The following is a 25106-nucleotide window of genomic DNA, read 5'->3' as shown; positions in this document are numbered from 1 at the left end:
TAAATTAAGAGTTATTTGGCTAAAAACGTGCTCACTCCATTTCTGATATTTTTTTTCCAGGAGAGCTACTGGATGGCCAACGTGGTCTGGTTCCCTCCAATTTTGTGGAGTTTGTCCAAGATAAGGAGAAGCTGTCTATAGAGGGATCAGAGGAGCAGGGTAGGCTGGAGCAGACCTGTCTGAGCCTAGCCGTCATCGACGGAGGAGCTCCTCTGGACAGCCTAAGCAGTGACTTCCTCAGCCACTGCAGTAATGGTACAGGCGCTTTGGAAGGAGAGGAACTGGGAGACGACATTGTGCCTTACCCCAGGAAGATCAACCTGATCAAACAGCTGGCAAGAAGTGTAATCGTGGCCTGGGAACCTCCTCTGGTGCCCTTCTGCTGGGGGAATATCAACGGCTACAATATCGTAGTGGACGGGGAAGTTCGTTCCTCTGTGCCCTTTGGGGGCAGGACCAAACTGCTATTGGAAAAACTAGACCTGGGGGCCTGCACCTATCGCGTGTCGGTGCAGTGCGTAACGGAGAGGGGGCTTTCCGATGAGCTGCGTTGCACCCTGTTGGTGGGTCGCAATGTGGTGGTGGCGCCCACTGGCCTGAGAATGGACGATATCATGCGGGACTCCGCCGAACTCGCATGGCTGCCCAGTAACAGTAATTACGCCCATGTTGTGTATTTAGATGGCGTGGAACATGCTGTGGTGAAGCCTTGCTCTTATAAACTGCGTTTTTTGAACCTGAAGCCCGCCACGGTATACAAAGTAAAGGTGGTAGCCAAACCCCACCAGGTGCCCTGGCACATGCCACTGGAACAGAGAGAGAAGCGAGAGGCTGGGGTGGAGTTTTGTACCCAGGCTGCAGGTAAAACTTAATATAAAATCATGTTAATATATAGATGCAAAGGTGCAATGGCAATGACACAGTTGCTGTATACAGGGTTCCCACGGGTCTTTGAAATCCTTGAAAGGCCCTGGGAAGTTTTTGAAAATATACATACATAGATACATGTCATTGAAAGTGCTTGAATCTATTTTATGCAAGAAGTTTTCCTGGTGTAGTGTAGCATAATATCATAAAAACACGTGCAAAAAACTGTTCGCTTTAAATGCTTGTATCTTCTGTATACGAATGTTGATTCATACCAAAATGCTTTTTTGCATAGTTGTGTTTGATACATAAAAACGTCTCGGGTTACGTATGTAACTGTTGTTAAAATCCTCCATTGGTCGGACATATTTTTCCTATACAGATTGGAGTTCACAAAACATAAAATTTCTACAAATAATTTCCTACATGTGGTTGCACTCTCCCATGTTTGTATGTGAATGAATGGAAGTGAATGAACGAGGTCTTGTGTGACTGTACCAGAAACTGATTTAGCGAAGCTAATTGAATGAATTTATTAGCTGAAATACTCCGACACAAGTAATTTATGCCCCCACACCATTATTCAGCAATAAAGATTATTGACTGTTTGATTGATCTTATTGCTTTAAACTTGAGCTTGTGATTAAATTAACTAAACAACTTCATGCATATATTATAAGCTGTGTTACTCACTGGGAGCAGTTATCTCCTGTCCCCCAGGGCCTCCTATGCCTCCTCAGGAAGTACAGGTTCAGTGTGGTCACGCCCCGGGGGTCATCCATGTCCACTGGAGACCCCCTCTTCTAACGTCTATGGGAACCTCCAATGGTGCCAATGTCATTGGCTATGCAGTGTGCACAAAGGGTCAGAGGGTAAGGATGTGCATGCATCGGTTTTCATGTTTGATGGTTTTTATATCATAGGACAGTTCTTGACTCACCAAGACCCAATTCTGTCAAAACGTGATACCAGTGACCTCTCTTGGTGGAGCAGGGTGTTGCAAACATTCAAGCGTCTGTTGTGAATGAATGTAATGGTTTTAAGTTACACTATTCATTATTGAGGAGAACACGGTGTCACGTTGGTGTTAATATAATTCTTTATTATTTCAAATTAATAAACTAAATGATCTAAAGGTTTAGAGAGCCATAACATCTATATACACTCACCTAAAGGATTATTAGGAACACCATACTAATACTGTGTTTGACCCCTTTTCGCCTTCATTTCTGCCTTAATTCTACGTGGCATTGATTCAACAAGGTGCTGAAAGCATTCTTTAGAAATGTTGACCCATATTGATACGATAACATCTTGCAGTTGATGGAGATTTGTGGGATGCACATCCAGGGCACAAAGCTCCCATTTCACCACATCCCAAAGATGCTCTACTGGGTTGAGATCTGGTGACTATGGGGGCCATTTTAGTACAGTGAACTCATTGTCATGTTCAATAAAACCAATTTGTAATGATTTGAGCTTTGTGACATGGTGCACTATCCTGCTGGAAGTAGCCATCAGAGGATGGGTACATAGTGGTCATCAAGGGATGGACATGGTCAGAAACAATGCTCAGGTAGGCTGTGGCATTTAAACGATGCCCAATTGGTACTAAGAGGCCAAATATGTTATGAACACATCCCCCACATCATTACCACATTGCATTAATGAGAAATTGAACAGGTGTTCCTAATAATCCTTTAGGTGAGTGTACGGGCATGCATTGTAATTAGCTAATGTCATATTTATACATGTAAAATCACCCTAGTTTATAGATTTAACAATTTTTTTTAGCTAACTAAATGCTATAATGCTGATTTCAGATTGCTGAGGTGTTGTATCCACTGGCAGACTACGTGTCAGTAGAGCTGAACCGGCTCCAGTGTTTGGAGGCCCGTGAGGTTGTTGTCAGGACTTTATCAGCACAAGGAGAATCTCACGATTCCCACGTCGCCGTCATTCCAAACCACCTGCTGGTGCCTCTTGCCAAAACTCTCCCTCTTCCTTCACACATCCAGACCACTCTCCCACCCCAGCAGTCTCGAACTTTGCCTTCTCATCCCACAGCCCTGTCCCGAATCCAGCCCCTCCTCTCTCATCCTGGAGCCCATCCACCAATTCATCTCCAGCCACTTCCTATTCATCCAAACCAGCCCCCATCTCACATGCATCCCCACAGGATGCCCCATTCCACACAGTCCTCTCCACCCCAACTCCAGTCCCTCCCGATGCCACAGCCCCAACCCGCCCTGCCGATGCCACAGCCCCAACTCGCCCTCCCAATGCCACAGCAACAACTCGCCCTTCCGATGCCTCCTCCCCAGTCATCCATGCCCATGCACCAACCCCAGCAGCCTATGCCAATGCTCCAACCCCAACCAACCATCCCTATGCCCCAGCCTCACATTCCACAGCTTTCCCTTCCCCAACCACAAAGACCACAAAGTGCCAGAGAGCTGGAAACCAAAGAGCCCAGGCCCGGAATGCATCATCACGGAGGGGGCCCACTTCAGCCATGGGAGCCCGGCTGCTCCCCATCAGGCATGCCCCCAGGACACACCCTGGATGCCCCGCCCTGCCCGAACCGTCGGTCTCCATCACCTCAAAGGATCCTCCCGCAGCCCAGGGGGACACTCATTCCTGATACCGTGGCCAAGGCTATTGCCAGAGAGGCGGCCCAGAGAGTGGCCGCAGAGAGTGGACGGGTGAGCATGTTAAAAAATACTAGATAGCAAAAATATATGTTTTTTTAAAGTGCTGGCATTCTTGGAAATGGAGTAAACAGACATACTGTGGATTAGATCCGGACACACCTGCTAAACCTCTGACAGATCACATTAGCTATGTTACAAAACCTAGTGAGCTCACTGCTAATATACTATAGACAGCTGGCGTCTAAACCATCATCGTGTCTTTAAATAAAAAGCAAATATCACTTATTATGCTAGGGGACACAAATGGGAATTGATTTCAGCATGTTTCCAAGCTACCCGCCCAATACTACTACACTATTTTATCATTTTGTCATATTAGATTTATTTTCAGCTAATTTGAATTCCATCCTGCCTTGGAATTTGGCTAAAACAAGTTATCTTGATAGACAACATACTGTAATCAAGTTGCCAACCTTCTTGCAAGCCTATGATACCACCGTAGGTGTCTGTAGGCAGCTCACTAGGTTTTAGCTTGGACAATATTAAGATTTCTGAAAGTACTTTAATATATTTAGATGGAGAGGAGAAGCCAGGGATTTTACTCTCAAAATTCAGATGAGGAAGAGGATGAGGAAAGCTATCAAGCCCGCAGAAGAGGAGCATCTATGGATGACTTCCTCAGGGGCTCAGAGCTGGGCAGGCAGGTATGGCAGTTTAACCGATTGCCTTACCAGACACTTATCAGGAAATAACAGGCCATTTGCAGTGCTCATTGGGAATGTTGCGTTAGCGTAGCTTTCCGTTGTTGTAGCGTCTCACGATCGGCCTTCTGTAGTCTCATTACAGTCACAGCGAAGAGTACCAAACTGAAAGCAGTCGAGGCTCTGATCTTTCCGACATCATGGAGGAAGATGAAGAAGAGTTGTATTCAGAAATGCATGAGGAGAGCAGGCGAAGAAACTCCCACAATATGCTCAAGGTATCACACAGTACCTGATTAGCATATTCGTATTAAATTTTTTATTCAGTTTTACTTTCATAGTGATTTGTATTTGTGCATTGTACTGTACAAAGCAACTTATATTATAGAAATATTTATAGTGACTTGAGTGCATATAAGATATTCATTTTACCAGTGCGTGTGTGTTCCCTGGGTATTAAATGTGTTTCAGACCGGAGGAAACACTCCATCTTCGAACCAGCTGGATCGGGAATCATATAGGAAGCAGGCTCACAGAGGCCCTCAACCTCAGCGTCGACCCCTCACCGTCCCATCCATTGGTCAGTGCTCTTTCAAAAAGAAACAGGAATTAGGACCATACCAGGGCCATACTCTTCACTGTTTTAGTGTGCTCCTAAATGTCTTGTTCTACGTAAATTCTGTTAAAGGATCAGTTCCCTCCAAAATGTTTCTTTTTGTCATAATGCGTGTTACAAAAGATGATATGTGACCCTGGACCACAAAACCTTAAGTCTTAAAGGAAAACACCACTGTTTTTCAATATTTTACTATGTTTTTACCTATGTTCAACTTGGACGAATTAATACATACCTATCTTTTTTCAATGCGTGCACTTCATCTTTGTACAGCGCGTCGTGAATGTGTTAGCATTTAGCCTAGCCCAGTTTATTCCTTAGGATCCAAACAGGGATGAATCCAGAAGCCACCAAACACCCCCATGCTCTCTCCCATCTAAAGACTGTTACATGAGTAGCCACACGAGCAAGCACGGTGGGACAAAAAACGGCGATTTTTTTAAGCAGATAAAAATGAGAAGTATATTGGATGGCTTAGTTTGCAGCACTTCGACCTCGGTGCGCAGAAACGTGCAGTCCTGACTACTCAATATTACTGCGCCCGAGGTCAAAGTGCTGCAAACTAAGTGCTCTTCCGCCATACAATATAGTTCTCATTTTTTTATCCTTTAAAGGATTAATCCATTTTCTTAAAAAAATTCAGATAATTTACTCACCACCATGTCATCCAAAATGTTCTTTGTTCAGTCGAGAAGAAATTATGTGTTTTGAGGAAAACATTCCAGGATTTTTCTCATTTTAATGCACTTCAATGGACCCCAACACTTAACACTTAACTCAACACTTAACAGTTTTTTCAACGGAGTTTCAAAGGACTCCCAAACGAGGCATAAGGTTCTTATCCAGCGAAACGATTGTCATTTTTGGCAAGAAAAATAAAAATATGCACTTTTGAACCACAACTTCTCGTCTTCTTCCGGTCCTGTGACACGCCAGCGCGACCTCACGTAATTGCGTAATGACGTCGAAAGGTCACGTGTTACATATATGAAACGCACATTTGCGGACCATTTTAAACAATAAACTGACACAAAGACATTAATTAGTATCATTCAACAACAGAATGGTCCTCTTTCTCCACACTTGTAAACACTGGGGCAAAGTTTTGATACATCATCCGTGACCTCTTGACGTGATGACGTATTGCGTGGGGTCGTCGCAGGACCGGAGGAGGACGAGAGGTTGTGGTTTGGAGGTGCATATTTTTTGTTTTTCTTGCCAAAAATAACAATCCTTTCGCTAGATAAGACCCTTATGCCTCTTTTGAGATCGTTTAGAGTCCTTTGAAACTGCAATTTTAAACTGCATTAAACTGTTAAGTGTTGGGGTCCATTAAAGTCCATTAAAATAAAAAAAACTGGAATGTTTTACTCAAAAAAAATAATTTCTTCTCGACTGAAGAAAGAAAGACATCAACATTTTGAATGACATGGTGGTGAGTAAATTATCTGGATTTTTTATAGACGAAAATAAACGGCGATTTTCTCAATATTTAGATTTTTTTAGCATCCTCAGATTTCAGATTTTCAAATCTGTATCTCGGACAAATATTGTCTTATCCTTACAAACCATACATCAATGGAAAGCGTATTTATTCAACTTTCAGAGGATGTATAAATCTCAATTTCAAAAAATTTACCCTTATCACTGCTTTTGTGGTCCAGTGTCCCATATGGGTTTGAAAACAATATGCAAGTGCGAGTAAATGAGAACAATTTTTGGGTGAACTGTCCCTTCAAGTTGTTAAATGTCCATAAGCTTGTCAATGTGTGCCAGCCACCACCGTGTGTTGAACCATAACCATATTCTGTTGCTTTCAGTCATTATAACTTTCCCAGCAGGCATATCAAAGACCTTCAATATTGAAATATTGTTGTAATCATGTCAGTTCTTGTTTCAACGTTGAAACAACGTTGATACAACATTTAACTCATTCACCGCCAGCCTTTTTGAGAAAAGTTGCCCATCTGCATTTTTGTGATTTTAACAAAATTTTCACAAAATTCCTTGCAGGAAAAATCATTTTCTATAAATATATAAACATACAAATTATATTAAATTAAAGAACACACCCTCTGCTTTCAAACAAACAATAAACAAACAAACAAACAAACAAAATGGGGAAAAAACGTTTCATTATATATTTACTTTTTCTACTTAATTTAACCACTGAAATATGGATATTTCTCTTCAAAAATACAACATTTTGAGTAAAAAGCTTAAAAAATTGCGTTTTTGTAAAGGAATTTATGTTAGAGATCAGACTCAGAATGACTATCAAACATAAAGGCAGTTAAAATAACCATTAAATCTTTTTAACTTCCGTTTTTGATAAAAGCGGTATTACACTTTCACTTTGAAATTCGTCCAAAAAGGCATATTTATTAGTTAAATATGAACTCATAAATGACGAGATAACTCGTCAATGGCGGTGAATGAGTTAATGCTAAACAGTTGCAAAAGGTTAATAAAATCCTTAAAAATCAACGTTGAAATAAGGTTGAAATAATGTCAGTTGTTTGTTCAACGGTGATTCAATTTGAAAAATTAAAAGGTAATTCAACGTTGATTTAACCTTGTCCTTGACGTTGATTCAACGGTAAATCAACATTGAAATGCCGGCTGGGTCACTTATTTACACAATAACAGTCTCAGAATCTTAAACTTTAATGAAGCGTCCCATACAGTAGATATGTTTGCACTGATATGCACCACAAAAAATGTGCACAGAAATATCCAAAGCAGTGAAACATCGCCATCCGGTTGACATCCCTGAATTTATTGGTTGAGACAGGTTGAATCAGAATAGCCTGCGCATGACATACAGTAATGGCTCTCTGGTTGGTGTTTCCTTCAGAAATAACCCCTGAGAATAACAGTGAGGGCAACTACTCTCCAGTCAAAGAGGATATTTACTGTGGCAGTGTAGCACGACACAGGACATGTTCCTCTCAGAGACATGGGGGACGCAGGCCTCCTTATGGTACGTTGCTCGCTTGCGTCACCAAAGCATAATTAGAGCACGCCCCAAAAATATGTTAAGGAGAACCCAAACGCATGAAAGTACGGACTGCACCAAGACGGAAACTTGTGTGAGGCTGTGAGATAGCATCGCCAAAAGCATCATGTCTGCACAAAGAATGCTCCTCCCTCTTGCACTGACCCACCAATGGATGCCTGCCAAACCCCTTCTTTTTTAAATCTGACCAATCATACTTTTACTTGCCATGCATGATTGAATGGCACCGTAAAAGTGAAGCATCTTACGTTGTACGAATGCCATGGAATCTATAAATAGGCACCATTTCACCATCTTTACAGAATGATAAAAAACATTACAGGAAAGAAAGATTTTAGTCAAAGTTGATTTTTTTAGTACAAATATAACACAAGATCCCATTTCTCTTGAGTTTAAAAAAAAGCAATTTCTGAGCAATAATATGGTCATCTGGGAATGCAACTACGGCATGTTGGAATCACGTCCCAAGCACGTGTACAAGCAACAAGGACAAAGGGAAACAGGTGTAGGTTTATCCAGGGATAATCATTCCCATCTGATGAGTCTTTATCAGATCCAGATCTCTGCATGGTTACAGAAGCTCAAACTGTGTTTGCTTCTCACTGTCTGACTGTCTGTGCGCGTGCCTGTCAAGCTCTCAGCATAAACCTTCATGTTTGGCTTGCTGCTCATCTGTAATTGGCTGCCATATGGGTATTTCACTCCCAATCAACACACACCCTCTCACAGACACACACATATACATATGCAACAGTGACACACATCACAGTCATCATATTAGTGTAAAAATATCAGTTTTCTGCAACCCACCCAAGATTGTGTTTTGCAAATAAATGGATGCTCGACAGTGTAAGTATAAAGAGGATTTTTTTTTCAAACAAGACTCGCTCCATTGGTCTGGATTGCATGCACATTACTGTCTACTATTTTCAATTGAGATTACTGTATGCTGTCCTTGGATGTTTGTATGCCCACCAAAGTCTGAAAAGATGAACCAAAATTTGTGTTGCAAGTTGCAACATTGGGGAATTAGGGAATTACTTCCTACTTCCTGTAAAGGTACACTACACTTTTTGTGAAAATATACTAATATTCCAGTGTCCCTAGAGTTAAACAATTGATTTTTACCGTTTTGGAATCCATTCAGCAGATCTCCGGGTCTGGCGCTGCCACTTTTGGCGTGGCTTGGCATGGTCCATTGAATCTGATTGGACCATTGGCATCGCGCTCAAAAATAACAAAAGAGTTTCAATATTTTCCTATTTAAAACTTAACTCTTCTGTAGTTACATCGTGTACTAAGACTGACAGAAAATTAAAAGTTGTGATTTTCTAGGCAGATATGGCCAGGAACTATACTCTCATTCTGGAGTAATAATCAAGGACTTTGCTGCCGCGGCATGGCTGCGGAGGGCGCAGTGATGTTGCGCAGTGCCCGAAAATAGTCCACTGCCATTGAAAGTTACCAGGGGGGCAGGGTTTCATATTTTATTGAAGCTTTCCCGGGCGCCGCCATTGATTAGCGGACCCCCACCTGCTGTTAGCATTCCATTGACTCCCATTCATTTTGCCGTCACTTTGACAGCGAAGAACTTTACATCTGAGGCGTTTAAAGACTCCATTTGTCCATTAATTATTTCTAAAGAAACCGAAAATGTATAAAAGGCTCCATTACATTGTATCTTATGTTATGGCCCAGTAGAAGCAGTTTTTGTAAAAATAGTCTAATGATTGCGTCATAACCTGCGACTCTCTGTCGCACAGTAGAGAAATTATCGTATGGACAGGAGGAGAAGCTTGCAGGCAATCTTTTAAAATAAAATAAAATTTTAAAATAAATAAATACTATGCAAAATGACAAAATAATTAATCAGAATACTTACCAAAATTTGCTCCTGTTCACGCTCGCCGTCTCTGCACGATTCGGTGGGTTATTCAGATTTCTCTTGGTCCAGCTATTAGAAGATTTACAATTGTCAGACAGGTTGCCCACGTCACATCTACGTCATCAAGCTCAGTTTGAGTCTGCGCAGTACGCTCGACCCCCAGGAAGTGCGTGTTTTTAATTGACTTCACTTGTCTCCGTTGAATCCAACGGGGTCGCTGTGTCCATGTTTTTACGGTCTATGAAAGTCAAGGGGAGTATTTTTTTTGGCTGCTGCTTAATATCATTGCGCCTCCTGCAGCCATGTTACGGCAGCAAAGTGCTTTTTTTAGCCCGATGCTAATGGTCTAATCAGATTCAATGGATTATGCTAAGCTATGCTAAACGTGGTAGCGCCAGACCCGGAGATCAACTGAATGGATTCCAAAAAGGTAAAAATCAAATGTTTCAGTCTAGGGGCATATTGAGAAAATGAGCATATTTTCAAAAAAGTGGAGTGTCCCTTTAAGTGAACAGCTGCATTTGGGTAATCGACAAATAACATCAACATAACATTTTAGGTTAAAATGTGACAAATTTAAGCATAAATAATATAATAATTATACATGAATTTAAACATATAACATGAAAGACTACTGCTGTAACTGTTTAAAATATCATATCAACTACCCAGACATGTTGTGTTATCCATCTTTTTATCTAGATGGTAATAGGGACCGAACCCGACGCTCTCCTCCATACTACAATGAATCTGAGCAAGAGGAACCGTTTCGAGTCTTCGTAGCGCTGTTTGATTATGACCCTCTGTCCATGTCTCCCAACCCCGATGCAGCTGATGAAGAACTGCCTTTTAAAGAGGGACAGATAATCAAGGTGCGGATCGGATGATATTAAATCATGTTAACACGACAATCCTGTTGTTCCAGCATTCCTGTCTTTTGTTTTATCTAAGGTTTATGGGGATAAGGATAACGATGGCTTTTATCGCGGGGAGATCCGGGGTAGGTGTGGACTTATTCCTTGTAACATGGTGTCGGAGATCCGTGCTGAGGATGATGAGACCATGGAGCAGCTTATGAAACAGGGATTTCTCCCTCTTAATACACCTGTGGACAGAGTAGGTAAGTGTATTTCACAATTATTATTATACAAAACATTACAAAACACAATATTTATTTTAGTGTATAATAACCTGTATATGCAAAGAATTTCAAATGTCGGTATGCTACATTGTTGTCACATGACTTGATATATTTTAGGAAAATAAATGTTGAAAAATTGGGTGCTCTAAAAATTTGTATTACCATTGTAGTATTTATTTTGACACATTTCACATTATTATGAGTTGAAATGTCACATCCATAATGCTGGAATTGCCCTGTGGCTTAGTGGGATGCATATTGTGCTCAATATTCATACACCATACTACAGAAACCGCATGTGTTGCATGTTAATATGCTATTCAAACACATCTCTTTCAACATGAAAATGGATTTTTTTACTCCTTATAAATAGAACAAAATAAGAGAGGTCGCCACCCTGTGGCCACAAGAAGAATGGTAGCCCTGTACGACTACGACCCCAGAGAAAGCTCCCCGAATGTGGATGTTGAGGTCTTAAAACACACACTCATATATATATATATTTACTGTACTGTATGCATTTTCAAGTTATCGATCTGCTGAATGTGCTTATTTATAGTTGCTGATTATGTGCTTTCTGACCCAGGCTGAATTGACGTTCTGTGCTGGTGACATCGTTGCTGTTTTTGGGGATATAGATGAAGACGGCTTCTATTATGTAAGTTTGGTTTATTAAACTCTATTAGATGCTGAACCTGCAGCGCTATTTCACGCTACCCTTATATATATATTTTTTTTAGGGTGAGCTCAATGGACATCGAGGCTTGGTTCCATCTAATTTTCTAGAAGAAGTGCCTGATGATGTGGAGGTCTATCTGACGGACTCTACATCCCACCACGGTCAGGACGAGCCAAATCCAGCAGCGGCTCCACGCCCAGAGGCCAAACGGGTACATCATCGCCGTTCTCAACGCTAGGCCCCCCGTGTTCATTCATCTTCCGTTTTGAGTTTCGGTCCACTCGCCGTCTCTCTGTGTTTTTTTTTTCGTGCTTGTTTGTTTTTTCGTTATGTGACCGTGGTGGTGGTGATTTCCAGTCCAACCTTTCTTACTTTAGGAAAGGAAGAAGCAAAGCCCACTTAAAACTGAGCAAATCAGAGCGTATTAAGAGAATGAACATTCGTAGAGCGTCGTCAGTGGACCGCGAGGAAAGGCCAAATTCCGTTCCTGCTACTGGACTATAAATCACAGCATAAAGCATCTTTGCACTGAAGCATAAAATACTACTAAGAGAAACTGTGTGCATAAGTCAAAGAGCTTTGTGAAGTCCACAGGGTCTCTGGTTAGTGATTTGTGACTGATTTGGGAACTCACCTAATTTGCCATCTCTAGAGACACATGCCTGTTTTTTCAGAATAGACCAAGTACCTTTTTATATGAAAGTGAAATACGTTAGCCGAAATGTTGTATATCTTTAAAGAGGCTTTGTTTCTTTTTGTATGTTGCATATCATCAAAAACTCTATTTTTCAGATCATATAAACTAGCAGAACATGAGTATTGTGCATCCCATCTCTTTTAGAGAGACTAAAATGAAAGCATTCATTCTGTAATTAAAACAAAAAGAAAATAAATGAAATGAAACAAATATGTATTTTTGCTATTGGACATTTAGTGGACATTTGTTCATTTGTGTGTATGTGGTGTTGTTGTTGTTGTTGTTTTTTGTCATATTTGATGTTAAAGATGTCATCGCTTTGGAATTGGATTTTTTCCCCCACTTTAAAGAAGGAATATTTTTTTATTTTGCACCCTAACAAACGCATTTGTAATTTGAGCAACTGGAGATACCAGCAGTCTCATGCAGAGCTTTTATACAGATGTTTACATTTTTACGGATAAATTGTATCTTTGGAAATTTGCATTTCTTTATGACATGCCTTTAATATATAAACAATACACTTAAGTTTAATAAGGAATATTTAACATTCATCAAAAGCTGAGGTTTATTTAAAGGTGCACTAAGTTTTTTGCTGTCTATTAAAACAGACGTTTTAAACTTTATAATGCAGGTTTATTGATGTGGATGCAAAATCTGGTTTACTAGAAGTACTCTATATGCTAAGGTGACCAGATTTTTTTAATTTCCTAGTTGAATTGTCAAAAAAATTATTGAAACGTATTTTTTATTATCTATGAATTAGAAAACGTGGAGAAAACCTTTTTGAATGTTTTTCTATTTTTTTTTAAAGGTGCAGTGTGTAAGAATCTCTTGACAGAAATGCAAAATAATATACAAAACTTTATCATTAGGGGTGCAAGACCTTTTTATAATGAAACATTATGTTTTTATTACCTTAGAATGAGACTTTTTATCTAAATACATTGAGGGTCCCTTATGTGGAAGTCGCCATTTTGTGCCGCCATGTTTCTAGAAGCCCTTAACGGACAAACTTTATTTACTAAGTTGTCTCCAACGATGACATGTTTTTCTGGTGGCGTCTACCAAAGCTTCTATATGCATTTCAAAAGTGAGGGGTGAGCAGTGGACTGAGCCGTTGGTTGCAATTCGCAACCTCACCACTAGTGAAATTTACACACTGCACCTTTAACACCAAAAAATAAGAACGTGAGTGTCCCTGGTAAAGTGGGATATCTGGTCACCTTATAGATGTGGACATTTTTTCTAACTTAAGATTAATTTATTTCACAACTGTATGTTAAAACAAAAGGGGGTTACGGGGTCAAAGTTAGTACTTGGATGGGATTTTACATGGTGCCCTCACCTTAGTAGCATGCAGTAGTTGATTTATTTAACAGTTATTTGTCCAAAGTCTTATTCAATTACTTAGTGCATCTTTAGGCGCATCTTGTTTTATCTGCTAATTATTTTTAAATTCAGTTTTTTCTTTAAAACCAGACTTTTCTTCTCAGCATACCAGTGCATTAGACCGACATTGTGGTATCTGCAGTTGTTTCCCTAATGTGTGCTTTGTACATTTTGTGCTTTCCAATCTGTTCTGGTGCTTGTATTATAATATAAAACTCCTTCCCAGCTTTTTTGACAACCAGTCAAACACAAATTAAATTAAGAAGTATTTTGGCAGCAGTCTCATTTGTTTTGAAAGATGTCTTGGTTAGAGCTTTAATGAAATAGCTGGGTTCAGGGTCTAAAGTTAACTTCATGCCATGCTGTCCAATTACAGTTTCAAATTGATGGCCATATACTGTATGTATCATTATCTCTATCGATTTTCATCTTTTATTTTTGTCTGTTCTTTTGCTTGCATATACATAGCAAACAGCAGAGGTCACTGTGTCACTTGCTTTATACATGACATGAGCTATTCACTGTGAAAGTGAATTTGCATCTGTCACAAAAACATTGACACATTGTGATTTTGTTCCTCATATTTTGCTTTCCTCCACATATGTGTCGCCACATGACATTTTGGAGAAGAAATTTTTTCTAGTTGCCATCTTTTATAAACTTGTGATTTTTTACTGATTTTGGATCTAAATTAATATATATACTTTTTTTTACTAGTTCTGCACTATAACTGAGCACTATGGGGTCGTTTCCCGGACAGGGATTAGACTAGTCCTAGACTAAAATAAATGTAAGAACTGTCCAAACTGACTATATATATATATATAGGATATATAGGATAAAACTGACTTTTTAAGCACACGTGCTAAACTTTTCGCCCTGAATGCTTATATCTTCTGCATGAGAATATTGATTCACACCAAAATGCTTTTTTCCATAGTTGTGTTTGACAGATGAAAACGTCTTGGGTTACGTATGTAACTGTTGTTTCCTCAGAAGTGAACGAGGTGCTGCGTCTCCCTTGCCATACTCTCAGCGTCTCTGTTATGTCATGTTTGGCAATATTTCAGATAGCAATATACTTCCTGGCTCCCTCGTCACCCTGTCCCTGTCTATTGTTAAGCCACACTATTGGTTGAATTTGATCTACACATTCAGACGCACTTACCCTTGGAGGCGTCCCCAAAGTGTCACCGCAGTGACGCAGCGCGAGTTCCCTCAAAAGGGAACTGTAACAATGTATCTTTAAAGGTTACACAATGTAACCTTGCTCTCACTTGAAATATGTCTCCACATTTAGTCCTTAAATTAGAGGGTATTACACCTGGAAAGTCCTTGAAAGGTCCTTGAATTTGAAGTTAACCAAGGTGTGGGAACCCTGATATATATACACATGTAAATGTTTCTTGAATACAAACATTAATGTGTGTGTGTGTGTGTGTGTGTGTGTGTGTGTGTGTGTGTGTGTGTGTGTGTGTATATATATATATATATATATATATATATATATATATATATATATATATATATATATATATATATATATATATATAATAATTACACACAGTGCACACACATAAATTATGCAAAAAACTTTTATTTTGTATGCGATTAATTGCGATTAATCTTTTGACAGCCCTACTTAAAATACATCAGTGCCGTTTGTTTTGCTTCAAAATGCACACAAGTTATGTTCTTAGTAAGGCATGTTTGTTAGTAGTTATATTTCATAATTAAACTAAAGCGTATAATAATCCTTGTCCAGAAAACCACCCATACCAAAAATGACATTATTGTTCCCTTTCAGTCGGTCACTACGACGTCACGTCGTGACCGACGAATTGGGAACTCGCTTAGAGAGACCAATCTGCTTCGAATACTACTAAAACGCCAATGAACTTGGCATTGAGATATTTGCATAATGCTGGCGCCGCCCCGCCAGGTGCGTATATAAGCCCCAGGTGCAAATATAGAAATCAGCTTTTTATCGCTTCGAAAGCCGGCAGTATCTGCTACTGAGAAGCTACTCTCTGCTCTGGTGGGAAACGATTGCTGAAGTTGGTTGGACAAGCAGTACCACAGCGGACGCCGCAGTTTTCCACTACTCTGCATCTTTTTTGTTTTGAGTTATTAGTGAGTGCGTTGCTGATCCCTGTGCGCATCATCAACTGAGCATCTAAGAGTGAATTTCCCTAAAAGAGTGATACGGAGAGCTTTGTGCCTTGTTAAAGGCAGCCACTCTCTCGTATATCCGGAGATCAGCGTCCTTTTCAGGATGGCTTTTCGTTCGTGTGTTCTTGGATGCGGCAAGTACATGGGTCCAAAGGACGGTCACGAGCGCTGTCTTTCATGCTTGGGCATCGAGCATGCGGAGGCGGCGTTCGCTGGGGGTGCATGTTCTCATTGCGAGGAGATGTCCCTTCTGGATTTACGCAGGCGGTTGTCGTTTCTACGGGAACGGCGTCCGCGTCCGGTGAGTTCTGACCGCCGCCACGGAGCGGCTGCGAAGCTCTCTAAGGACGATCTGCGTTTAACTGTGTTGAGCCGGTCGGGGGATTCGTCCTCCGGCTCTCAGCCTTCCCGTCCTCAGCCGGTTGAGGTGCCTATGGAGACTGCAGCCTCGTGTTCTACGAGCGCTGTAGAATCCGTTGCGCCTCCCTCTGGACCCGCTTCGACCGCAACACCCGAGGGTGGAGCCCCTCTTTCTGAAGCTGACTCCGACGTTCTTCCTCCTTCTGGTCGGGTTGTGACGCCGGAGTTTGACCCGGAGATGGTGGCTGTGCTCTCTCGAGCGGCGGAGACCGTAGGGTTGGAGTGGGTTAACCCCCCACAGCCCGAACCGTCCCGCCTGGATGATTGGTTCTTCTGAGCTGCCCGGGCTTCACAGCCCTCTCCACCAGTACCTTTCTTCCCCGAGGTGCACGAGGAGCTGTCACGGACTTGGAAGTCGCCGTACTCTACCCGGTTACGGCCGATTCAGCCCTCCCCCCTCACCTCCCTCACCAACGGAGCCGCTAAGGGTTATACGGGGATCCCCCCTGTAGAGCGCGGCGTCGCGATGCAGCTGTGTCCGACCACCGCTGCCTCCTGGAAGGACCGCCCAACCCTTCCCTCTCGGGCTTGTAGACAGTCGTCCGGTTTAACGGGCGCTGCCCATCAGGCTTGTGGAGAGGCGGCTTCGGCTCTGCATGCAATGGCTTTGCTGCAGGTCCATCAAGCGAAGGCCTTACGAGATCTGCATGAGGGAGGACACGACTCACCCGTCTTCTCGGAGCTCCGGGCTGCCACTGATTTGGCTCTCCGCGCTACGAAGGTGACGGCGCAGGCGATTGGTCGTGCGATGTCTACACTCGTGGTCCAAGAACGCCACCTATGGCTGTGTCTGGCGGACATGACGGAAGCGGACAAGAACAAGTTTCTGGACGCTCCAGTGTCACAGACTGGCCTGTTCGGCGAGTCGGTGGAGTCTTTTGCACAGCAATTCACCGCCGCTCAGAAGCAGACTGAAGCGATCTCCAAGATCATGCCCCGGCGCAAGAGGCCTGCCTCTCGTCCACCAGCACCGGCTGCCCAGTCTGCTCCTCGCCGAAGGCGCCCTGCGGCGGCTGCCTCCGCCCCCCCCCCTAGGAAGTCATCCAGACAACGGAGGGGGAACAGCCGTCGACAGCCCGCCCCGCCCGCTCCACCCGCTTCCCGTGGTCGCAAACGGGGATCTAAGCGGCCCTGAGACGGGCGACCTGGATTCGGATGGGATCACTCTTCGGGAGGTGGTGAACGCACCGCTCCTTCCCCCGGAGGAGGGCCGGGTGGAAAATCTTTGGTTTCGTTTTGTTTCTGTTCCGCCGGCTTCTCAGCCGGCACCCACAAAACCACAAAAAGAGTGCATTCCTATTCCTTCTCCAGGTCTTCAGAGGATCGAGAGAGCCGTGAGCGGGCATTCATCTGCTCATCCTCCCTCTCCTCCATTGCCAGCGGGGGTTCTGAGGAGTCCGAGCTCTCCACTGCGGAGACCGGACCACCAGCACCCTCAGCGGTCTCAGGTCAGTGTCACAACACACACACACACTGTAGTTGCGTGCGCTCTTACGGCGCGCGCACCGGCAGTCTCACCTGTTCCGCTCGTCTGCCCCACCGCGAGCTCTCCGGTTGTGCCGTTAATTCCCCTCGCACGGTCCCTGGAAGCTTGGCTTCAGCTTACCAGTCCGTCTCGATGGGTATTACGCACAATCCGCCTCGGTTACGAAATTCAATTCAACCGGCACACACCCAAATTCTCGGGCGTTCGTTTCACTACAGTGAAAGCGTCCGATGCACATGTACTGCGTGCAGAACTCGATGTCCTCCTGGCAAAGGACGCGATCGAACCGGTCCCTCCAACCGAGATGAGCTCAGGGTTTTACAGCCCGTATTTCATAGTTCCAAAGAAGGGCGGTGGGTTACGACCGATCTTGGATTTGCGCGTTCTGAACCGATCTCTCCAAAAACGATCCTTCAGAATGATAACGCCGAAACTGATATTTCAGTCAATACGCCCCCAAGATTGGTTTGCAGCAATAGATCTGAAAGACGCGTACTTTCATGTGTCCATTCTCCCTCGCCACAGACCGTTTCTCAGCTTTGCGTTCGAGGGGCGGGCATACCAGTACAAAGTACTACCATTCAGGTTGTCTCTCTCTCCCCGTGTATTCACAAAGTAGTGGAAGCGGCGTTAAAGCCCCTGAGAGAGAGCGGTGTTCGCATTTTGGCTTACCTCGACGATTGGCTTATAATAGCGCATTCTCGGCGGACGCTTTACGAGCACAGAGACTTAACGCTTCAGCATCTCGCCCGTCTGGGTCTTCGGGTCAACTGGGAAAAGAGCAAACTCTGCCCCACGCAGAGGATCTCTTTTCTCGGGATGGAACTGGACTCGATCGATTTATCAGCACGTTTAACAGAAGCGCGCGTCCAATCAATTCTGACTTGCCTTGGTTCTTTCCGAGGGAAGAACGCGGTCCCTCTGAAACAATTTCAGAAGCTCCTGGGAAATATGGCAGCAGCCGCGGCCGTGACACCGCTCGGGCTGCTCCATATGAGACCGCTTCAGCGTTGGCTTCACGATCGAGTCCCGAGGAGAGCGTGGCGCGCCGGCATTCACCGTGTAACCCTTACACCTGCGTGTCGTCTAACATTCACCCCGTGGTTAGACCCTGCGTTTCTGAGAGCAGGGGTGTCCATGAGACAGATTTATTGGCATGCTGTTGTACACACAGATGCATCCAACACGGGGTGGGGAGCCACGTACAACGGGCTTGCAGCTTCGGGGGTGTGGACAGCACCCCAGCTGCACTGGCATATCAATTGCCGCGAGTTGTGGGCTGTATATCTGGGACTCGTACGCTTTGCTACGGAGCTGCGAGGGAAGGATGTACTAGTACGCACCGACAACACTGCGACCGTTGCGTATATCAACCGTCAAGGCGGTTTGCGCTCTCGTCACATGTCGCACCTCGCCCGTCATCTCCTCCTTTGGAGTCAGAAGCATCTGAGGTCCCTTCGTGCCATTCATATTCCGGGTTCGCTCAATACAGCGGCAGACGCGCTTTCCCGAGCTGCGCGCCCCGGAGAATGGCGACTCCACCCCCAGACGGTACAGCTAATTTGGAAGAAGTTCGGTCGTGCGCAGATAGATCTGTTTGCGTCGCCAGACGATACCCACTGTCGCCTGTTTTATTCACTAACCGAGGGCAGCCTCGGCGTGGATGCGCTGACACACAGCTGGCCGCGGGGGATGCGCAAATACGCGTTTCCACCAGTGAGTTTAATCGCACAGACGCTGTGCAAAGTCAGGCAGGACGAGGAGAGCCTTCTACTGGTCGCTCCTTACTGGACGACCAGGAATTGGTTTCCAGAACTAATGCTCCTCGCGACAGCCCCTCCCTGGCGGATTCCCCTGAGGAAGGACCTTCTTTCTCAAGGAGGGGGCACATTATGGCACCCGCGCCCCGACCTGTGGGATCTCCACGTATGGTCGTTGAGCGCGCACAAGGTTTAGGTGATTTATCGCAAGCGATATCTAACACCATCGCCGCTGCTCGAGCTCCGTCCACAAGACGGGCTTACGCGCTTAAGTGGAACCTTTTTGTCGATTGGTGCTCTTCGCAACGCGAGGACCCTCGAGAATGCCCCATTAATGTTGTGCTTTCATACCTTCAACACCGGTTAGATGGTAGGCTGTCACCCTCCACCATTAAAGTTGATATCGCTGCTATTTCTGCTCATCACTCACTTATTAACGGCAGATCAGTCGGCCAGCACGACTTAGTTATTAGGTTTTTAAGAGGCGCTCGTAGGCTAAACCCCTCGCGCCCTCCCTCTATTCCTCCTTGGGACCTGTCCATGGTGCTGAAAGCCCTGCAGGGAAACCCATTCGAGCCTTTGCAGTCTGTGAGTCTGAAGTTTTTATCAATGAAAACTCTGACCCTACTCGCATTGGCCTCTGTTAAGAGGGTAGGTGACCTTCATGCATTCTCTATCGACGATTCGTGCCTTCAGTTTGGCCCTGCTGTCTCGAGTGTTACATTGAGACCCAGACCAGGCTACGTGCCCAAAGTGCCCACCACTCCCTTCAGAGATCAAGTGGTGAGCCTACAAGCTCTGCCCGCGGAGACGGCAGACCCGACCATGGCTTTATTATGCCCCGTACGAGCGTTACGCATCTACGTGGATCGCACACAAAGCCTTAGGACCTCAGATCAGCTCTTTGTTTGTTATGGTGGTCAGCAGAGAGGGAAAGCTGTCACTAAGCAGAGGATGTCTCATTGGATAGTTGATACTATCGCCCTTGCTTATAATCTGCAGGGCATTCCTTGTCCATTTAATTTGAGAGCTCACTCTACTAGAAGTGTTGCCTCATCTTGGGCACTCGCTCGTGGTTCCTCGCTAACAGACATCTGCAGAGCTGCTGGTTGGGCGACACCTAATACGTTCACTAGATTTTACAGTGTTCGTGTCGAGCCTGTCTCCTCTCGTGTTCTTTCCTCGTTAGGGGAAGCACAGAGAACAGGCTCGCAGGTCGGCTTGCAGCCTCCGACTGCTGCTCCAAACTGAGCTCAGTATGGAAGGCCATTTAGGCAAAAACGCGTAATAATTTGTTTTGCCTTCCTCCGCTGCCTTGGCAGCCTGATGTTGCGGAGCATCTGCTGCCAGCCTTTCACTAGCTGCATCCTCGCGAACCTGTGTTTGGCTCGGGCATCCACATTGCGTCCCACCGGGTTCCTTTGTGAGTATTTTTCCGTGGGGTTAATCCTACTAGCCCACGTTTCCCTCAGCAGAGCACTGCTTTGCTTACACAGCCACGGCTGTCATTTATACCTCAACTACGGTTGATTTTCGCCCACCAATAGCCCTTAACGGGGCGGTGGCTTCCGCAGCGTCCCTATACCGCTCAGATAGGGCGCTTCCCAGTCGCTGGCACTACTGTGGGTTAAAGGAACATCTAGTGCCCGGCCTTCTGCCTTAAAACCTAATTCTCCTTATCCTTAAGTGGAACCGGAGGGCTTTACGCAGACACTGGAAGAGGTCAGCCCTCAGTGGCGTTTTGGTAGGGATTCCCAATTCGTCGGTCACGACGTGACGTCGTAGTGACCGACTGAAAGGGAACGTCTCGGTTACGTATGTAACCCTCGTTCCCTGAAGGAGGGAACGGAGACGTCACGTCCCGTCGCCACAGGGCTGCTCCCTGCTGTTTATCGGCCGGTCACACTTTCCGGCTTTCTCAGCGAAAAAGAAGCTGATTTCTATATTTGCACCTGGGGCTTATATACGCACCTGGCGGGGCGGCGCCAGCATTATGCAAATATCTCAATGCCAAGTTCATTGGCGTTTTAGTAGTATTCGAAGCAGATTGGTCTCTCTAAGCGAGTTCCCAATTCGTCGGTCACGACGTGACGTCTCCGTTCCCTCCTTCAGGGAACGAGGGTTACATACGTAACCGAGACGTTCCTTTTTACTATATTTCTCATTTTAACTCTATATAATTTGTCCTGTGTGTAAAGTCTAACGTCAAATGATAAGGCATACAATAAGCTTACTATGTAATATCCCATAATTTTCCCCTCCCCATGAATGTTTTATTACTATAGGTGCCTATGGAGAGTACAGTACCAGCTCCAGCTCCTGGAAGACCGGCCTCACCCATTGTGCGTCCTTTGCTTCCCGTTGGTCCAGTCCGACCGCTGAGCCCTGCTATGGGTCCCCGGGACCTGGCATCTAAAAAGAAAAAAGGACTGCTTTCTAAAGGAAAGAAACTGCTCAAGAAGTTCTCAAAGTAAACGACTTTAAATTCGAATGGCTTCAAAAGCATAAAAATCTCTCTCAAAAGGGAAACCGACAACCTCCAATGGGTCTACAGTGATTTTTCCTCAGAAAAATAAATCTAAATGACTTTAATTTTAACATGCCACGTACACATAATAAACTGGTAGTATTTTCAGATAAATCGAGCTGTCGGAATGAGACATCTATCCATACTGTGATATAGCCTAGTTAGGGGCAAAGACATGTTATAAATATTTCATCCATTATTTCCATTATAATTTCATTATTTCCATATACCAAATCAAAGTGCTGGATTTTAAAAAAAGAAATATTTATCCTAACAGATTTTAATGTTTGTTAAGGTGTAGCAACAACTTGGTGATGAAAATGTTTTACAAAAGGCACTTCAAAAATGGCCTGATGTTACAGTAAAACCTCCAGACCATAACAAGTGCATTAGTCCAATAGACAAATGGACCACAATCAACTCTTAATATATTACCATTGAAAAGTTAAGAGTTTTTAGACACATGGGAAGATGCAAAAAGTCATAAGGTAACTGGCACAGTCTACAATACATGACATTGCTGTGGCCTTCATCTCTACTCATTAAGTAGCCTATGACATCATTTTACCCACAACAGAAGATCTGATGGATGCACACATCAGTCTTTGCCAAGTATTACCCATGCATCTTGCTTGCTCCATGATCAATCTTTTCTGTGTTTATCATCAGAGAATGACTCTGAAGTGCTAAAAATATAAAGGAAAGTTTCAGTGTTTGCCTTTCAAATGCACAAGCGGTGCGTGTTTTTGGTGAATGACGTATGTGTGTCCCCTTTGCATCCTTGTTTGTGAACCGAAACGGGACAAATGTAACTTGCGTGATTATGTGATGTGCTGCTAATTAAAGGTATTTCCTGTTCCTTTTATAAGTTAACAAGGGTGGAGATGTCTTCTCAAGAAGAAACGTTTAAGCAAAGATGTCTTAAAAACTGGTTTACACGTGCTTGGTTCAGGCTGGTCATGAGAAACATCATCTACGGGCCTATAAGACATATCCTTGCTGCTGTTATCATTGACTGGTTTTCCTGAGGAGGCTGCTTGCTTTGGTACGCACAAACTTCTAGTCCATTTGCTGACAGGCCAGAGGACCTCGTACTATATATTTTCAGCTAGCAAAATATAGGTTGAATATACCCTCAGGTAAAACTGTACCTATGATGGCCCAGCTGTCTCAAGCTATAATCTAGTAGTTTACATTAAGGGCAAAATCTCTCACATTAACACAAAACATCTTTGTCCTATAACTGTAAAAGCAAGGTTGAGCCAACATGGGGATGGTATCTCACAATAATGCGGCCGGTTGGGTTTAGATTGCACTCTTGAATGGTTTAATCCAGGGTAAATGCTGTGTGTGCTGTTTTAAGAGTTGTTTTTTAACAATTCAATAAAGTATTCTATTTAAGCATTTTATTTAATGATGACAAATATATATAAATGACATTCATTTGAGGTGGATGGACTTTATTCTTGTTGAAGAAAGTCACGAGGTTGTGTTTAAAAACAGGGTTGGATAGCTGTAAAGGAATGTATGAAATGTTTAGCTGTCTGTATAGCTTGCATCATTTTGCCAAAAAATCTAAACAAATAAATAAAAGAGATGAAATATATTTTCATTTAACAGAAATATAATTCTCATTTAAATCCTAATTGTGACTGGATGTTTATTTCTCATTCTCTTTTGTACTTCGATCCATTTGTAGCTCATTTATAAATGTTTATACATAATTTACAGACTTTTTTTAGTGATTTCAGATTAATATTCAACCGTGTAAGCGTCCATCATGGTGTCTTCAAATATGCTCAAGTCTGCGTAATTACTGTGCTCGCGCTCTGTGAATTAAAGAAAAGAAAACACGTGTTGGTCTGTATTTACCAAAATGGACTATTGTGTTGATGTGCATGTGTAGAACTGTATACAATATACATTTTCTATGAAAATAAATGTGATATTTTTTAAGACTGCAGTTCGCATTTTCCTGCCAAATCACAGCTCTGCATACGCCTGAAGATGGCAGTAGTAGCCTCAATATTTTAATGCGCTCTGCTGCTGTCATTAGTAAGGTGAGTCAGATTTGTTTAAATTATTATAAATGTCGAGAGGTCACCATAAAGTATGTAAATCGACGGTTTACCAACTGTACGATTACAATTATTGTAAACAATATGAGAGAGTTTGTCATATGTCATTTACGATTACAATTATTGTAAACAATGTGAGAGAGTTTGTCATATGTCATTAACGTTACATAGCAAATTTACTTTTTACGTTTTCTCTTAATCGTTGATGATTTTTGTTTTCTGTATACTTTTTGAAATATATCGTCATGTTAAAACTATCTTTCTGGATACGATAACAACGATTTGTAAAAATCGTTGAATCGTCATTTGGTGTTTGGGTGAAAGTTGTAAACCAATTATTAGCATATTTACTTGTTAGCATGTGTACGATTATTAGCATTATGCTATGTTTGTACCTGAAACTTTTGATTGAAATAACAAAAATAAAACACTAAACAATAGGCTCAGCTGCACTACTTCCTGAACTTCAGCCAGCTCCTTGTTTCCTGTCTGCCATTATTGGACAAACTGATTAATCCAGGTGTGTCTGTTTATTGTTGTTGTGACTACTGAGGTCAGGCACACCTGGATTAATCAGTTTGTTTGTGACTACTGTGGTCTGGGACACCTGGATTAATCAGTTTGTCCAATAATGGCAGACAGGAAACAAGGAGCTGGCTGAAGTTCAGGAAGTAGTGCAGCTGGGAGTAAAGCCTATTAACTTAGTAAACAAATTATTTACTTTTTTTTAATACATATTTACATATTATTTATTATATATATATATATATATATATATATATATATATATATATATATATATATATATATATATATATATATATATATATATACCAGCAAGACCAGCATATGTTGTGCATACGTTTCATGCCTGTTATTAGGTTTGTTGGAGTTCATGCAAAACTGCAAGAATCAACAGGCAGATGACATCAAAGTACCGTGAGAGCCATTCCAGAAATCATATGGATTTCGAGTTTTCGAGGTATTGTGATGTCGTCCTCATGTCGGTTCT

The 25106-nt window shown here is 43.1% G+C and overlaps 1 protein-coding gene across 11 annotated transcripts in view; it reads left to right on the top strand.

Moving 5' to 3' along the window:
- Positions 1-23972, top strand: part of rimbp2a (RIMS binding protein 2a) — a 35737-nt gene extending 11765 nt beyond the window's left edge. For 4 of the 11 annotated variants that reach the window (XM_073871325.1, XM_073871328.1, XM_073871329.1 and 1 more), the window contains 13 exons: positions 61-861; positions 1570-1739; positions 2691-3572; positions 4097-4225; positions 4357-4500; positions 4658-4802; positions 7696-7821; positions 10445-10614; positions 10694-10862; positions 11257-11354; positions 11470-11541; positions 11624-11773; positions 16251-16526. In XM_073871325.1, coding sequence (XP_073727426.1) covers positions 61-861; positions 1570-1739; positions 2691-3572; positions 4097-4225; positions 4357-4500; positions 4658-4802; positions 7696-7821; positions 10445-10614; positions 10694-10862; positions 11257-11354; positions 11470-11541; positions 11624-11773; positions 16251-16520 — 3326 coding nt within the window. In that variant the 3' untranslated portion in view covers positions 16521-16526. Of the gene's footprint in view, positions 1-60; positions 862-1569; positions 1740-2690; positions 3573-4096; positions 4226-4356; positions 4501-4657; positions 4803-7695; positions 7822-10444; positions 10615-10693; positions 10863-11256; positions 11355-11469; positions 11542-11623; positions 13250-16250; positions 16527-21774 lie in introns of those variants that run through there. The other 7 variants (XM_073871332.1, XM_073871331.1, XM_055180060.2 and 4 more) reach the window with 7 other exon arrangements.
- The last annotated feature ends 1134 nt before the right edge of the window (positions 23973-25106 follow it).

The sequence above is a fragment of the Misgurnus anguillicaudatus genome, chromosome 9 (assembly GCF_027580225.2).
Source record: "Misgurnus anguillicaudatus chromosome 9, ASM2758022v2, whole genome shotgun sequence".
NCBI lineage: Eukaryota > Metazoa > Chordata > Actinopteri > Cypriniformes > Cobitidae > Misgurnus > Misgurnus anguillicaudatus.
Note: the sequence above shows the minus strand (reverse complement) of the source record. Positions and strands in the feature narration are given on the sequence as shown.